Source organism: Daldinia decipiens, assembly GCF_022478715.1.
Source record: "Daldinia decipiens strain CBS 113046 unplaced genomic scaffold F4813scaffold_14, whole genome shotgun sequence".
Lineage (NCBI taxonomy): Eukaryota > Fungi > Ascomycota > Sordariomycetes > Xylariales > Hypoxylaceae > Daldinia > Daldinia decipiens.
The window spans coordinates 678,165-693,332 of record NW_026054557.1 but is presented as its reverse complement, the minus strand read 5'-3'; the positions used below and the strand labels follow the sequence as shown (position 1 = coordinate 693,332).

The 15,168-nt window shown below is 47.6% G+C and overlaps 4 protein-coding genes across 4 annotated transcripts; 3 read left to right on the top strand and 1 right to left on the bottom strand.

The window, feature by feature from the left end:
• The first annotated feature begins 980 nt into the window (after positions 1-980).
• Positions 981-2,334, top strand: F4813DRAFT_395955 (uncharacterized protein). Its single transcript, XM_049247765.1, has 2 exons — positions 981-2,186; positions 2,280-2,334. Exons 1-2 carry the CDS (start codon positions 1,067-1,069, stop codon positions 2,315-2,317), a joined length of 1,158 nt encoding a protein of 385 aa, XP_049100221.1. The 5' UTR covers positions 981-1,066; the 3' UTR covers positions 2,318-2,334.
• A 997-nt stretch (positions 2,335-3,331) lies between these two features.
• Positions 3,332-4,516, top strand: F4813DRAFT_357866 (uncharacterized protein). The gene is made up of 3 exons (XM_049243168.1): positions 3,332-3,942; positions 4,025-4,146; positions 4,218-4,516. The coding sequence occupies exons 1-3, from the start codon at positions 3,510-3,512 to the stop codon at positions 4,482-4,484; spliced, it is 822 nt and encodes a 273-aa protein (XP_049100220.1). The 5' UTR covers positions 3,332-3,509; the 3' UTR covers positions 4,485-4,516.
• A 412-nt stretch (positions 4,517-4,928) lies between these two features.
• F4813DRAFT_357865 (uncharacterized protein) lies at positions 4,929-7,176 on the bottom strand. Its single transcript, XM_049243167.1, has 3 exons — positions 6,858-7,176; positions 6,031-6,799; positions 4,929-5,981 (listed from the first exon to the last, which is right to left on the bottom strand). The coding sequence occupies exons 1-3, from the start codon at positions 7,146-7,148 to the stop codon at positions 5,188-5,190; spliced, it is 1,854 nt and encodes a 617-aa protein (XP_049100219.1). The 5' UTR covers positions 7,149-7,176; the 3' UTR covers positions 4,929-5,187.
• Positions 7,177-8,077: 901 nt separating this feature from the next.
• F4813DRAFT_59622 (uncharacterized protein) lies at positions 8,078-14,530 on the top strand. Its single transcript, XM_049248677.1, has 8 exons — positions 8,078-8,408; positions 8,471-9,947; positions 10,029-10,404; positions 10,478-11,857; positions 11,935-12,602; positions 12,664-12,742; positions 12,829-13,809; positions 13,900-14,530. The coding sequence occupies exons 1-8, from the start codon at positions 8,287-8,289 to the stop codon at positions 14,349-14,351; spliced, it is 5,535 nt and encodes a 1,844-aa protein (XP_049100218.1). The 5' UTR covers positions 8,078-8,286; the 3' UTR covers positions 14,352-14,530.
• The last annotated feature ends 638 nt before the right edge of the window (positions 14,531-15,168 follow it).

Genomic DNA, 15,168 nt, shown 5'->3' with positions numbered 1-15,168 from the left:
GCGGAGTTCACGTGCTTGCATATACAGGAATAGTTAAGCAATTGAGACGGCGTAGTGAAATCGCTTGCTACCTTTTGGATAATCTCAGTTGACCAGCTGGGGAAGCCGCAATTAGGTGTATTAGAAAAAGGCATGGTAGGCGAAATTAGGATTGGTCGTGATAAATGAGTAGGTTAGATTATGTTTCTTCTAGATTACTTATTAGAAGCACTAGGAAATTTGCTCGGTTTAAATATCATCGTATTAGGTATACTAGTTATCAGTATCTTATAATGGTTCACTTAGACGACAAGTGACAAAGATATTACCCATCGAACAAAGCTGCTGTTATAAACAAAAGCCTGAATAAATGCTGTGTATACCTAACGCCTACTACCAATAACGACGCAGTTTCCTGGCAATAATGACAGACAACAAATTGTTATAATCCTCTTCTTGTAATTCTTCAGTCTTGTCACTAATTGTGACAAACAAAAAAAGTTGAACTGCTAACAGAATGTAATCTATGAAGGTACGACACGTATCTCTTAGCATTGCTCTCTAACGATGGAATAAAATATCTTATCATAGATTCAAAAGAAACTCTTGGGAACCTGAATGTATCCATGCTTCCTTAGCTATAATTTGTTGTTATGGTCGTGGAAATGGCAAGACTCCTGCTAATACAGTCGAGCATAGAGCGGCACTGTTATATTAGTATTAAAAACACTCGTAAGCTTGGTAGGGCTGCTATCGCAATCTGTAAGTAGCATCATTATATGAAATTAAGGGTGTAAGGTAGGATTATACGGCTATTGCCTACCAGACCAGATCGTAATCGTTGCGTCACTTGCGGCAACAAGCTTTTTCTCCACCCCTTTTACTCAAGTAACCAAACAAAGGGCAACTTAAGGATCTTGGGGGTCAGGAATTTGATTTTACTGCAGATAATAGCATTACTTCTATGTTTTAACCTCCAACATTTATGTTTCCCCCTCACGGAGTTAGTCACAGTCGTGTATGGTGTCTCCTGAATCGACTCAGACTACATTCATTCTTCTCCTTGGAATTTCGTGGAACATCCTCAATGGCTCTACATAATGTGTCTGACGGAACTGGCTCCAATGCTAAGAAATTAACCCTCTTCGAAGGTTCTATGCACAAGGTCTACGGGCCTTATCCTACAGATACGTCTGACCCTATATCATGGCAGCCTCCTGCAAAACCCGGAGCCGGGGGACATCGCGGGCGATACCTCTGGACCGACGCCTTCGGAGTTATTAACTTTATCACTCTATCTCATGAGAAAGAAGGCATCCACTCAAAGAAACTTTACTTAGAACTAGCTAGACGGCTGGCAGATAAAGTCCACTCTGTTCTCGGTCGCACACGGGATGGGACTTCGCACCTCCACGGCGCGACTGATGAGGAACCTTTGAAGGGCGGTTTACGGATCGGGAAGCTTGATGCTGGGGGACCCGATGGTGACGGCCAATATCATCACTATCTAATTCTCTGGATGTTCGCACTGAACCGATTAGCTCTGGCGACAGAAGAGCCACAATGGAATGATCTCGCGGTGCAACTAGCTAGGGCCATCCATCCGCATTTTATGACTGAGAGAGGTGACCAGGAGAGCATGGTGTGGAAGATATCAATAGATATGCGCCGCGTGCTAGTCAGCAGCAAGGGGAACCTCGACGATGTAGACGGACTTGTAGTGTACCGGTTACTACAAGAGACGGCTGAGCACTTTGATAAAATGAACGCTACCGATAGCCCAAGCCCAGGCTCATCGACGCTAGATACAGAAATCAAACACTACCGTCGTATCATGGCCAACCATCCCAAATCTCTATCAGGAGACCCGCTTGATCTAGGGATGAGCTTATGGATCAGCCACTTCGACAAAGAAGCAACGTGGTCGCGCGAGCTAGCCAAGCAGGGCCTCACCATCGCGCGTAACCGCTTCCTGCCCGCGGCCCAGAGCCCCGTCAGCGCCGACAAGAAGCACTCGTATCGGCTTGCGTTTCGCGAATTTGGCGGCTGCCTTGGGATTAAATGCTACGTGGACGACCCGGCCCAACCGTTACATACGGCTGCTGAAGCGGTGCTAGATGCCTGGGAAGGCAAGGTCCTGAATGCGGCGGATGAAGACTTGCGGCCGATTAATTTGGTCATGTATGCTGCTGCGCTAATACCTGGTGGTGAGTCCGTGCTAGGCAATATTTTCTTTTCCCAGTCCCAAGTTGTGTTCCTTTATGCTAGGTAGAACTGACGCATACGATACAATACAATAGCTTTCCATAAGGGGTATGTCGGTTCAAGAAAGGGGTAGAACCCCCTATATCTCCGTTATTCAATTGGGACCCCTCGTTGTTTATGACTTTGTATTACCGCAACTAAGCTCGAGGCTTAGTAGGTGCATTGGAGAGTCTGATCTATCTTATTACAGGGGTGAATCCGGGTTAAACAAGAATTGGGATATTTCTTTATATTGCTTGCGTTCATCTCGGTCTTCTCGGTCGGATTCTATACTAACGGTGAATGAAGCTCATGACCACGTGTTCCTATAGATATATTTTTTCTTCGGATCTGATTAATTTCTACTCTAGTTCACCGGCTATCATACTGCTATTACAATATGCGTAAATAAAGGCTTGGAACTTTTATGACTTAACCTAGAGAATTTGATGGGTAGTATTGGCGCGTAGTATGGGCAAAGCGCTGGACTGGTGCAATATACAAACCAACCGCTCTGCGGCACGGGTAAAAGTACCATTTAGCTACCTCTTGCTAGCGTTGATGAAGCTGTTTTATTTACTTTCCTTTTTTCTTTCTTTTATTTTTCGGAAAATAGATGGCGTGGCTGAAGAGTTGTTGGTACGCTTCTATAGTACTATGGGTATTACAGATGTTGATCATGGCGCCTAATGAAACAATCCTCTATTCAGCTTCTGGTTAAGATAATATCGACTAACTGTTAAACATATCAGTAAGATATTTTAGAGGACTATATGTATTATAAAGTCGTGTGCTCCTTGCTACGGAGAATCGAGGTCATAAGCCTTAAGCTACGACGTCAAGCTGAGACGTTCTACACTAGGCGCTGTCAACTCCACGTCCTAACCTAAAACAATCTGACCTTACGATAAACTCACGATTGGCGAGCGCGCTAGCGACATGATACGTCGTTGTGGATTACGATAGGAGGCGGACCGCGCAATGCTGAGACATGAAACGTCGCGGAGACGCTTGGGGTCGCAGAATCTAACCATCTGATCTCTGACATTTAGAATTTGTTTTTAATAATCTCTTCTAATTCAGCTTATTTTTTTTACTTGTTTATTCGGTTTTCTATTCATTCATCTCGTGGCCTATCGGGCTTTTCGTTGTCTCATTCTCTTCTTACCGGGCCGGGATCCCGTATTTTTATTCAGTTTTAATATACGTTTCGCTTGCTAGTCGGGCAGCAGGACTGTATACGATATTTCATTAAAAAGAAAAAAAAGGGCCAGGATTCAACGAAGATGAAGGACCATCGGAAACCCAAGGACTTGTATCGCAAGATTAGCAGGACTCGCGATGAGGATCGCGACGACTCCAGTAGCACCGACGTTGATCTGGAGGCGCTTGACTTGAACGAGAAAGACTACATGCACGAATCAGCAACATCATGGACAGGATCGAGCGAGAAGAGCACGTTTCTCGCTATCCTTAAGGAGCACAGATGGTTAATCGACACATTCCTATTAGTAGTCATTGTGCTGTTGCTTCTAGGAGGTGACTTTCGACGGCACGGGAGAGAACATTTCTTCGAAGGAGGTGGCGACTTAACGGGATTCGCGCCGGAGTTTGGGCAGAAGATCACAAAGTTCTCTCCGGACCCGTCCTTCGTGCCGGAAAATACCTCCGAATTCTTCTCGGAAGAGACTCGGAAGAAGTGGTTAAGTCTAGTACCGAGTACGTAGATGCACATCTCCCGCCCCGTCCCTAAATGACCGGCTATTGGAGCGGCAAGCTAACACGGAGTGCGTATTAACAGAGGGCCTCGGATACCTTGAAATCAAGAACCCGCAAGAATTTGACAATTTACCGGCGCAGTTAAACTCGTACCCGGATCAGTTCGTCGTCACATCATCCATGACGCACCAACTTCACTGTCTGGTAAATATTTCTACCCCACCTCCTCTCATATCCGTGTGATACGTCCGAGGGTCACTAACATTGACTAATAGTATGCTATTGCTGAGGCCTATTCAGCACTTACGTCCGACACGAGCCGAGTGCCTCAGGAGACGCCGTGGCACTTAACTCATTGCTTTGACTACCTGCGGCAGAGCATCATGTGCTGCGGAGACGTCGCGTTGGAAGGCGAGCAAACCACTTTTCCTGAGGGCTTCGACGGCAGCGACGGATGGGATGCAAAGCACGTGTGTAAGAATTATGGCGAGGTATATGATTATCTCGAGAAGAATCGAGCCGACGACAAAGTTTGGATATAAATTCAATACGAGCGAAATGAAGGAAACTCGACAGTCATATACCACAGTGTCTGGATGAATTGGATTCTGCATCCTCAAAACTTGTCTTACTAAATATATACCCCTATTCAGATGAATTATTGCTGCCCTCAACTGGTCCGGGTTTGGTTGTAATCGCCCGCCTTGATTTTAGCCTCATACTCCTGGAAATTATTGATGCCCTTCGGCCACGACGAGCTTCGACGCTTAGATTATCTGCCTTCTAATAATAACCTGAGTTGATACTTAATAATAGACGTATGGTATAATTTTTAAATAGTCTAAGTGATTAGACTAAGTAGCTTATTACTCCTATTATATTTGCCAAGTAGTTGGCCTAATAGGGGCTCCTCGCACGGCGCCTTTATATTATCGATTTGCAAATAGGTACTATCATGGAAACTAATATGATTGAATAGGTGATCTGGTAGGGATATACTAGTCCATACTATTATCAGCCCAGTCAAGCTTTTGTTGGTATACCAATACCATTGCATCTTACGAAGACTTGAGTTATTATTTCTTGCACACCTAAGGTACCTAGGTTAGAAGCTTCAGAGCCTACCTCAGCAAATCCCGGGTTCTTATATTTGCATTTCACTCTACTCATCACGCCTCCTCTTTTGCCTTTCGAGTTTGGCTTCCCTCTTAATCAGGTATAGCGCACACAACTCGATCAAATCCATCACTGTGCCGCCTGACCCGCGGCGGCATCCCAGACTTGCTGTACGCATCTTAACCCGGCTTCGAGAGCGCCTTGGATCCAGCCGTGAGTAAAGCTGGCTTGCTCGCCAGCAAAGAAGACCTTGTCGTCCCAATCCGAATCCATCATGGTATCGAGGAAATTGGTCTTTTGCGTGGGGCCGAAGTAACAAAAGGCACTGCCACCCGCGAGCTCATCGGCGGGGAATACCTGTGATGCGCCCACCTCGAGAAAGTCTAGGGATCCCGCCTCGGGGAAGATGGTGTCGAGATTCTCGGCGGCAATCTGAATTCGGCGCTCAGGCGATAACGCCCCGAGTATGGTTGCATCTTGCTCAAAGGTGTAAGCAGCCATGACGACGCCGCGCTCCGAACGAGCAAATTGCTGGTTTCCGTCCTTTTTCGGGAACATGGTGTAGCGGATTGGTAGGTCGCTTACGACACCACCGTCGAAGCCCTGTCCACGCTTCTGGAAGACCTCCTCCCACCAGCGACGCTTGTACTGGAGAAGAACCTTGGTCACCTCGACGTAGCGCACTTCTCGGATTGCCATCTCCTGTTTCGGCGCGAAGGGTTTAGACTTGGAAATTATGCGCTGAGACGTGTAGGGAATAGCAAGAATCAGATAGTCGGAGAGGATTTCCTTTTTGCGGCCGGTGGCCGATACTTCGTATGTGAGCTTTACGCGGCTCTGTCTCGGAATACCCGGCGGACCGGGGTTTTCAGTACTGATCGCAGTCACCCGCGCGCCGAAAATTATGTTGTCTATTAGTGAGTCTTGACGGCTGTTAGTATGGCGGCTGCTTGTGGGATGAAGAAGACATACCTGGGCCCCTCTCAGAAGAGATAAAAGCGTTGGGCACAGCATCCATTCCACTTTGGAGCTGCTTCATACCAGCCTGAGCACCCTCCTTGTTGCTGGACAAGAATGCGTCCTTGAAAGACTCAATAAATCCGTTGTCAAATACCACATGTGCGTTTCCTAAGTTGTAAAGGTTGAGAGCATCCTCACTCCAGCCTGCCACGTCGGTAAGATAAGATCGCAGTGTGTACCTATCGTAGTCGGCTGTGATCTTATTGAAGGCTCGTTTGATTGCATTCACATCGATGTGCTCCTGGTCGAGCTTCTCGGGAGAAGGAAGCCCACCATATGCAGTCCAGAACGCACGAACAACCGGCTCAACGGCTGATGTGAACAGCTCATCACATGTCTTGCCTTTCTCGGAGTCTTTAAGCCCGGGGAACAGCCCCAGAAGCTTGGGATCCGAGTTCTTCAGGCGTTGGTCGAAATCGCCCTTATACATCATTGTCTTTCCATAGCCTGAGATGTAGATGAACTTGTTCTCCATCTCGAAATCGAATAGTTGGCTAGAAAGCCCAAACCTTTTGATGTACTCGTGAAGTAAGAAATGACTGGCAGGAATCCTCATTGCCCCCCCTTCGCCGTGGAGACCAGGGGCAAAGGTCGGCTCCCTGAATGTTGTGACTCGGCCTCCTACTCTAGAAGAAGCTTCCAAGATAGTTACATTGAAGCCAGCTTTCTTCAGCTCGTAGCCAGCGCAAAGGCCAGAAACACCCGCGCCAACAATCGTGACCTAGAAAAACAACCATGAGATAAACGGAATAAACACGGGCGGGCGGATATGTACATACTGTTGGGCTTCCTGGGATTTTCTGGCCTGGATCTCTACCTGGGCCTTTGTTTATGAGATTCAGCAAAGTCTCTCTAAGCTGTTGGCTTTCGTCCGGTATGGGCCGTTCCGCTTTTCCGATCCCGGATTTCACGCCGCTAAAGTCATCAACAGCCGAGGAGCCCTTATGGTTAGGGGCGGCAGCAAGAGCACGGGCAATGAAGTAAGTCAAAAGGGGCAAGGTCCTCTCCGAATAGATTTCCCTCTCCAGGAACGAAGGACTCGTTCCAGTGTTAGAAGACTTGTAAGCCATGGCTAGCTAATACCTCATACAGTCTACACGAATTTCATAATAAATGTACTACCTGCCAGGTATGGAGAGCTCGGAGACCATGTTTTATATCCATTTCTTCTAACTTATTCAGTAGCCCCTGACAACACGGCGCGTGCTAGTCCGGCCCATTCGACTTGTGCAATAACTACCAGTAGGCGCCATCCACGGCTTCATGGTTGTGGCAAGTCTCCTGTGATCATAGTCTATTACATAGACTCCACCCGCATTCTGCAAGCCGCCCATCCTCTTGCTCTTAGCCAGGATGATCAGTGCACGCGTAGCCATTCAGAATACAATCACATAGCTAGATAGCCTGCAAGATTCTCAATTTGGGTGAGCTGAAGAGCTTGCTTTTGGAGTCATATCTTGCGACACGTCTTCACCTTTCCAATACCTATCAAATCGGTGCTGAGAAATTGAGACAATCTTCGCATAGGGAAGTTGAAGAGACGCCTTGATACAGTAGTCAACTAGGTTAGTTCTTTGACTATTCCAAGTGCCTAACATCTATCGATCCTTCTATGCAGGTGATCTTGATTATAAGTGGTTGCTAACCAGAGTTACTGACTGGAATGCAAGCCATCTACATTATGAAAACTGGACCAGCTGAAAGCTCTCCACCGTCTTTCCGGATTTGGTTCGACGCACCCCAGCTCTAGCATCGTGCGTGCGTGCATGGTTTATTAATTTTCCAGCCGCTCAGCTACGGCTTTCGCTACCTGTCATTTCTCATTATGGCTGATCAGATCACCGCCGCCATGGCCGAGGTCGCCGGCCTCGTCTTTGACAAGGTAAAATCACGTCTTCCTTTCGATTCACGATGACCCTAGCAGGAAGCCAAGAGACAACCCCGTCTGCAGTATCTGGATTTTCCCACGGTTCGCTATCAAGCAATACAGAGTCCGGCAGGGAGATATGGCAGTTTGAATATGGCCCAGAAGGCAGCTCGGCGTCCTTATAAATCTGATGAACGTCTCGTTCAGACCTCTCCTTGGACACTCTTATTTCTGCAACAGTTTCTCGAGTATAGTCAAACAGATTTGCAATTTAGCTACTGGTTAGCTCTCTTTTGATCCCAAGTATAGTTTTCTATTTGGAACTTCACCACTTTTTAAAGATGAAGAACTCCGATGTTTTCACCAGTTCCGGATACGACATGGTCGTTTCTGTCACTCAGAAGTCGGTGAATGATCAACTTATTCACCTGGCAGATCCGGACATTGCTACCATCAAGACGAGGTATAAGCCACGAGTTTTACAGGCATATATACGAAGTTGTGCTAACCATACGATTTCTCAAGCTTTATTCTGAGCATGGAATATAATGAGTCTTCGGACTCGTCAATTCCTAAGTTTTATGACAACTACAAAGACGTTCCTAAGGATTCTTCCGGGAAACCCCTTGATCCTCTCATCAATGGAAACTACATGCCTAGCGTTCTTATTGATCATAGTGGTACGGATATTGTGCTGGTCCTTCATTTCGACCAAGGCTCTGCCTGGCTTCGAGACATGAACAGTGGTAGGCTTAAGGAGTGGGACATGGCCGGTTGGCAGTATGGTATCAGCATCTCGCTTGATTTTGCTGGTATCGGACGCTCTGATCTCCAATCTGGCAAGGCTGTTCCAAAAATTGTCGCTGATAAACTCACCAAGTTTGTATCGGAAGGATTCTCCGTGGCTCAGATGTTTGTGAATTTTGAATCCACCGACCTGGTCAACTTTAACCCCATTCACACCAATGTCAACAAAGCTACTCAGGCAGCTAAGCAGGGTTTTGTGTTCGTTATGACGAGCTATCTTGAGTACTTCAAAGATAATCCCAAGGCAAATCCGTTTATTCTAGGATACACCATTTCAGACCAGAGAAGTCAATCCTATTCGGATGAAAATGTCCCGCCCAGCCTCAAACCCATCGGCCAAACGTTCAGTTTGTATTTCGATCCAACAGATCAAGATCGAAGTACAATCAACTTCGTCTTGAATACCGAGGGGTCTAAGAAGAAATTCCTGGGTACTGGCACTCACCCTACACCGGGGAATTTCGATTCCAACTGGATCCAACCCCAGGAGCAGTGTGACGGGAAAATGATTTATTCTTCGTTTTCCTTCTATGAATCGTTGATACTCTATCCATTCTATGAGTCCTTTAGCACCAAGTTTGCAGAGAGATTCAAGACAACTAGCCTCAAAATCCCCCCCACCCCAAAATACGAAGACGCAAAGTCCGGCACTGGTGGGAATGTATCCTTCCAGATCGCCAAGGTCGAGGCGGGGGATGATCAATACACCAACAAATACTCCGTCAGCGCATTTAACGCCTCAGACTCTTGTATAACTATCCGATTCTCCGGGGAAATCTCATTCACAAAAACCGCTAGAAAGAGCATTGTGTGCGAGGCGGTGGCGTGGGCAAGCACTAGAATGGAGTGGTCCGCCGAAATAACACTCACTCAGACGAAGGATAAGGATGGAAAGGTAACCATCGAAGTAAAGGCGTCGGACCCGGTGTTCTCACAATATAACCCATCATCCGGGAAGAACGGGTGCGCTGATTTCTGGGAAGGAGTCGCGAAAGTTATTGGAACGATCCTAGATATCTTCAAGGCCATCTTCTCTTTCGGGACGAGCGTCGATAATTTCTTTACGAAGCTTTTCTTGGAGCTCTTATCCCCTGAGATGGGTAGCTTACCAGGTCCTTCGGCATTTGTTGGTGGTCTGGATTCCAATATCAACAGTACTTTTATGCTGCCTGCTGGCCAGGTTTTTTTCTCCAAGGTAGGATTGCAAAGTTGTTTGATTCCCATGAGCGACAATTGTTTATCTTCATGTAGTGCTAACACCCACCCCCTGAGACAGAAACCTACGATCGACAGCGACGGAGACTTCAGTGTACAGCTGACCTACAAGACCGAGACTTATCATCTTACTAGCGAGCCTTCCTTATATTCAGCCATCACGGAGGTCAAATACCAACACGAACATACGCCGCATTCACGCATCATCTCGATCCCTAATATTGAACATATCTGCGAGACCGCGGCGACAGTAAAAAAGACTACGCTGTTTAATATGACTGGAAACGAGCCCCAGGATATTAAGATGAACCCGTCACCGTTAGCAGCCCCCATGGTTGACATAATAACGCTCAATGCTGCGACGGCACAACATAGCAATGGTTTAAAAGCAACCGTGTCATCGGAACTAATGTCCAATATACAACAAGCTATGCCAGGTATGCCCCCCCTCCAACCCTCCCCCCCCAGGTCTCCCAGATGAAAATGGTCTTATTAATTATGACTATGTAGTCGCTCCCTCCTCGACATTCGATGTCGTTAAAGATAGCGTCGGAAACCCTTTGATATTCACCATTGGCTCCGAGGGAAGCTTCCAGATGCTCCGAAGCACGTCGGGAGAAAATCCGGACGGCTGGTCCTCGACGAATTTGCTGGATTCCTTCCGTAACTACTCTCGCGCCGTTCAATTCGACGTGACTCAGGACACGAAGGGTCGTATTTCGCTTGCCTTCATACTCCAGAGAGAGGATGCGACGGGGACCGATGTGTTCTTTGCCAGCATGATGCCCAACAACGCGGCGGGGTTGGATTTGTCCAAGTTGTCGTCCTTGGTAACGAAAGTTGACGGCCTCGATAAGAACTTTGTAGGACGCCACATACTGGTGGGATCGTCTGACGATGATTCTAACCCTCAGATTGTTGTTGTCGGAGATGCGAATGGTTCACGATATTACTATCAGGTGAACAGTGATACCAACGTTGCGTTCAGGGTCGAATTTCCCGAAGGGTTAGATGTGGATGACAATGGTCTGTTTGGGCTTCAGATGGGATTCAACTTCAGCCAGCGAGCGAATTATTTCCTCTACAAGCTGGGAGAGTCGGTGTCTTTAATCGCCAAGACAATTGGTGACAAGAAACAGGGCTCCTTATCCTACGACTACAGCCCAGGGAATTCACACTTGCCTGAGGCGTACCGCCACTTGGCATATAGCAGCATTGTCGTATCAACCTCACGGGCCGAGGCGAGAAATCCAAGTTCCGATATATACGTTGGGGCAGCTACCGGGCTTTACCGCATTCCAAACGGAAGAGCCGACCGCATGGAACAAGTTACAGGCTCCATCAAGGACGTACGCCAGGTCAAGATAGCCAAGGAAGACTCAAGTGAGATGTCTCTTTGGGTAGAGGCCTCGCCAAGTTCTCTGTACCTGGTCCGCGGAGAGCGTCAGGAAGGACATGTCGTAAAATGGAGCGAGCCTATCCTTTTTGCCAAAAACGTACTTCACGTGGCGCCTCTTCGCGTCGTCAAGTCAAACAACGGCCCGAGCAGTAACGAGATCTTTACCTTGGACACGGAGCTTACTGTCACGCATTACTGGCAAGATCCGTCCTCGACTCTCTGGAATCACAAGACTGCCAGAGTCGGCCAGAGCGACTACGTTGTCAATTTTAATTCGTTCACGACCCAGTTTCACCTCGGAGACCCGTCCGGAGCTCCTGTACGCGCCAAGGTCAAGATCACGTCAAGCGAATGGCAGTATGCCACGGTAAACGGCCTTGTTTATTCTCTAGACAACCATGTGCCCGCGGAGGTTGAGACCGACGAGTTTGGTGATATCACCATCATAAGCACTGCCTCCGACGTCGCTCCAGCCGTGATTCATATTTCTAGTAAGACCAACCATATTCCACATTCACGGTTCTCACTTGATGTGTTTCATTCCGATGCTAACTCGTTTTATTACCAGGCGACGCCTTCAACGAAACCCTGAGCATTTTCCCTAACGGCAAAATACACCACCATCTTCTTGGCATAACTGACGGGGCATCACTGAGAGCAGCACGGACTCAGGATGGCAAGTCGGTACTCCCGAGTGAAATATCTGAAGACGTATCCGATGGGATTGCGCGGTCGCTCTCGATGATCCGCGGATCTGTCGGCGACAACTTCCCTCCGCACAAAAGCGGAAACATCTTCACGGCCGTGGAGACGCCCGACGATGTGACGGGAGCGGCAATAAAACATGACCTGCGCGCAAACATCTCGCTTTCCGCGATCCCCGATGAGTTTTCTCTGGGATTCGGCACGAAGGATGGATCTTGGGCGGCATTCAGCGACGAGGAGATCGAGGAAGTGAAGCGAGACACGCCGTTCCGGATCGAATCGTGGGGTGATGTGATTGGCGACATCTGGCACTGGATAGAGAATGCCTTTCACGATGTCGTCAAGTTCATCGAAGACGGCGTCGTGAAGCTCGCAGACGGGGTGAAATTCATCATCTCCAAGGTTGGGGACGCATTCGAGTTTGTGCTCCATATAGGAGATAAAATCCTCCGACTCGTCTTGGATACCTTGGTCGCTATTTACAAAGGGTTGAACTTCCTTCTAAAGCTCGTCGGAATTGATCTAGATAAGGTACGACGCTTTCATTTTATTGTGCTCAAAACCAAACAAATCATGCTGACTGACTTTTCAGATTCTCGCCTGGTTCGGACACTTGCTGGGATGGGATCACATATGGGCTACACATAAAGTCATTGCCGAGACCAGCAAAAGTAAGTTTCATTGTATATGAACAGTTCTGGATTCTGGGTTCGTCGTTCTGTCTTCTGTTTGTCACTAACTCAGTCATTGGAAACAGGCTTCCTGGACTACGGCGTAGCCGAAGCCACAACTCTCATCGAGAGCACCAGAGCCGAGGTCAAGTCGATCTTCGCAACCATCGGAAAGGATATAAAGAATTTATCACTTCCTCCTGAGTTCAGTAGCCAGACGATCTCTTCGATGAAGCAAACAGCTACGGAAAAAGACGGTGGAAAGCATGACATTTCGGAGATGACACCGGCCGTCAACATGGCAACTTATCATTTGCGCCACGCCGCACCGTTGAACAAGGAAGATGAGATGACTGATGAACCGCAAGATTTCGACTCCGATAATCCTATTGCCCAGCTTTTCGAAGATGTCCTCAAGCCAGTCTGGGAAACCATTGAAGGGAAGCTCAAGCAAACTGGGACGGACCTCGTGGCTCTTCTCACGAATGGAACGATCGCGGATCTGCAGCGAGTTTGCGTAGACTTCGCCGATATCATCATCTCGGGGCTTGCTGCGTTCATCGACGGCGTGCTCAAATTGGTCGAGGACATGATCGTGGACCTACAATCGGAGATGGAAAAGACGATCAACGCGCCTATTTTCAGCGCGCTCTACGAATTCATCTGTGGATTAATGGGCGAGAAAGAGCCGATGACGATTTTGAACGTCGCCTCTCTCATCGCTGCGATCCCAGCTACAACAGTAGCCAATATCGCAACTGGAAGCACGCCGGACCAGTGGTGCGAAGGCATTAAACTCAACAACGCCCCGGAAGCCTTAGCAGATGTTTTCAAGAGCCTCAATCCAGCCCTAGCAACAGCGAGTACAAAAGAAAACGCCTTCTCTGATAAAGCATTCGTCTCAGGGGGTACGGATGGCACACCACTGAACCAGCAAAGCTTCAGGTGCCCGAAAGCATTACGGGTCATCTCCTATCTCCAGGGCACGGTCTCTCCTATATGTGCAGTTGGCGCCAATCTATCATGGCTGTTTTCCGTGGCCCCAAGCGGCGTGAGGCCTGTAAAAAGTAAGTTTCAGCTCGGACTAGTTGGTCCATACATATATCAGCCGATACGAAAGAACCAATGCTAACCTTGCCCGTCATTCTTCCTCTTAGTGACCAGTCTTTCGCTCTCGACGCTGTGTAAAAGACTTGCCAACATGAAAATCCTCTTCTCCATGCCCGTTCCCAAGGACGAGCAAGAATGGTGGGCATACTGTTGTCGCTGGGTCGCTTGGATTGTGCCGGGCATCTACAATCTAGTTCTCGACACGTTGCCGAAGAAGGCGAACGATCTTCTTGGGTTTGTTGTGAACTGCGTCTGCCTGATTCTATCCATAGTCACCGACGCCGGCGAGCAGGCTCACTGGAGCACTTGGCTTACTGACATTGCCTCCAACAGTGGTGGGTTGGTATCGAGTGTAGGCAAAATATCCGAACAGCACGTTGTCATACTGGCAGGAATGGGCATTAGCACAATAATCGGTGGTGGCGGATCCTTCCTCAGAACCGCCATCGCAATTGGTAATGATGATGTTTGGAGGGCCAACAATGTGGGTGGATGCTAAGGAAATCAATTTGGGTGTCTTCTCTCCTTATGATGTATGAGACCATAACCCCTATCCGACCCGGCTATAGCTTCTGCTTAGCCAACAACAGTGTTTAAAGTATCTTGGGTATGCTTGTTCAAATAGGTAAATATATAGATTTCTGAATCATGCTAATATGTATGAAACAAGGTCACCACGATACTTGAGTGTACAGCAAAGACTTGCTTATAAGTTATGGGCTGGTGATATTCCTTGTTGCTCATGTTGATCAGGTGATGGATAATCAGCAGCTTGCCCTTCAACAAGAAATTAATGTGACGTCCCCTCCCACGCTTGTGAATATCTTAGTCCTGGACGGGGATAGCTGAGTACGAAAGGGAAGGGCTTCAGAGTAATGAATGCAGTCGAGAGCGAGTTAGGTGTTGGCGACCTGATAGATACTTTAGAAGTATTCGTCGATGCCACAGACCTTTACGGCTAGATATATGTATATCCAAAGGGATCTTAGAGCCCGAAACAAGTATGTAGCTCTCTCGTTGATAGGGGCTGAAAGGGGGGCTCCCAAGGTGCATAGTCAAAAGGGGCTAATCGCCTAAGAATGATAAATTTCCTTACTATGATTCTTTAGTACTCTTTCATGTATGCTTTTATTTTGGAGATGAATGATTATTTGATCTAGATAACAAGCCCGTGTTATAAGTGAAGTGCATCACAATAGTACATCACAATATATGACTTAGGTATATTGAATATTGAATTTACGTCAGCAAAGCCCCCCTATGTTAAGGTACGACAAAGCCCCACAACTTTTACAGCTCACTTAGGTAATCCCGAC

Bases quoted from the DNA above. Each gene is read 5' to 3' on its own strand.
- F4813DRAFT_395955 (XM_049247765.1), top strand. From the start codon at position 1,067: ATGGCTCTACATAATGTGTCTGACGGAACTGGCTCCAATGCTAAGAAA. The intron at 2,187-2,279 runs GTGAGTCCGTGC...ACAATACAATAG, and splicing joins TGCTGCGCTAATACCTGGTG to CTTTCCATAAGGGGTATGTC.
- F4813DRAFT_357866 (XM_049243168.1), top strand. From the start codon at position 3,510: ATGAAGGACCATCGGAAACCCAAGGACTTGTATCGCAAGATTAGCAGG. The intron at 3,943-4,024 runs GTACGTAGATGC...GCGTATTAACAG, and splicing joins GTGGTTAAGTCTAGTACCGA to AGGGCCTCGGATACCTTGAA. The intron at 4,147-4,217 runs GTAAATATTTCT...ATTGACTAATAG, and splicing joins CGCACCAACTTCACTGTCTG to TATGCTATTGCTGAGGCCTA.
- F4813DRAFT_357865 (XM_049243167.1), bottom strand. From the start codon at position 7,148: ATGGCTTACAAGTCTTCTAACACTGGAACGAGTCCTTCGTTCCTGGAG. The intron at 6,800-6,857 runs GTATGTACATAT...TTGTTTTTCTAG, and splicing joins AAATCCCAGGAAGCCCAACA to GTCACGATTGTTGGCGCGGG. The intron at 5,982-6,030 runs GTATGTCTTCTT...ACAGCCGTCAAG, and splicing joins CTCTTCTGAGAGGGGCCCAG to ACTCACTAATAGACAACATA.
- F4813DRAFT_59622 (XM_049248677.1), top strand. From the start codon at position 8,287: ATGAAGAACTCCGATGTTTTCACCAGTTCCGGATACGACATGGTCGTT. The intron at 8,409-8,470 runs GTATAAGCCACG...CGATTTCTCAAG, and splicing joins ATTGCTACCATCAAGACGAG to CTTTATTCTGAGCATGGAAT. The intron at 11,858-11,934 runs GTAAGACCAACC...TTTTATTACCAG, and splicing joins AGCCGTGATTCATATTTCTA to GCGACGCCTTCAACGAAACC.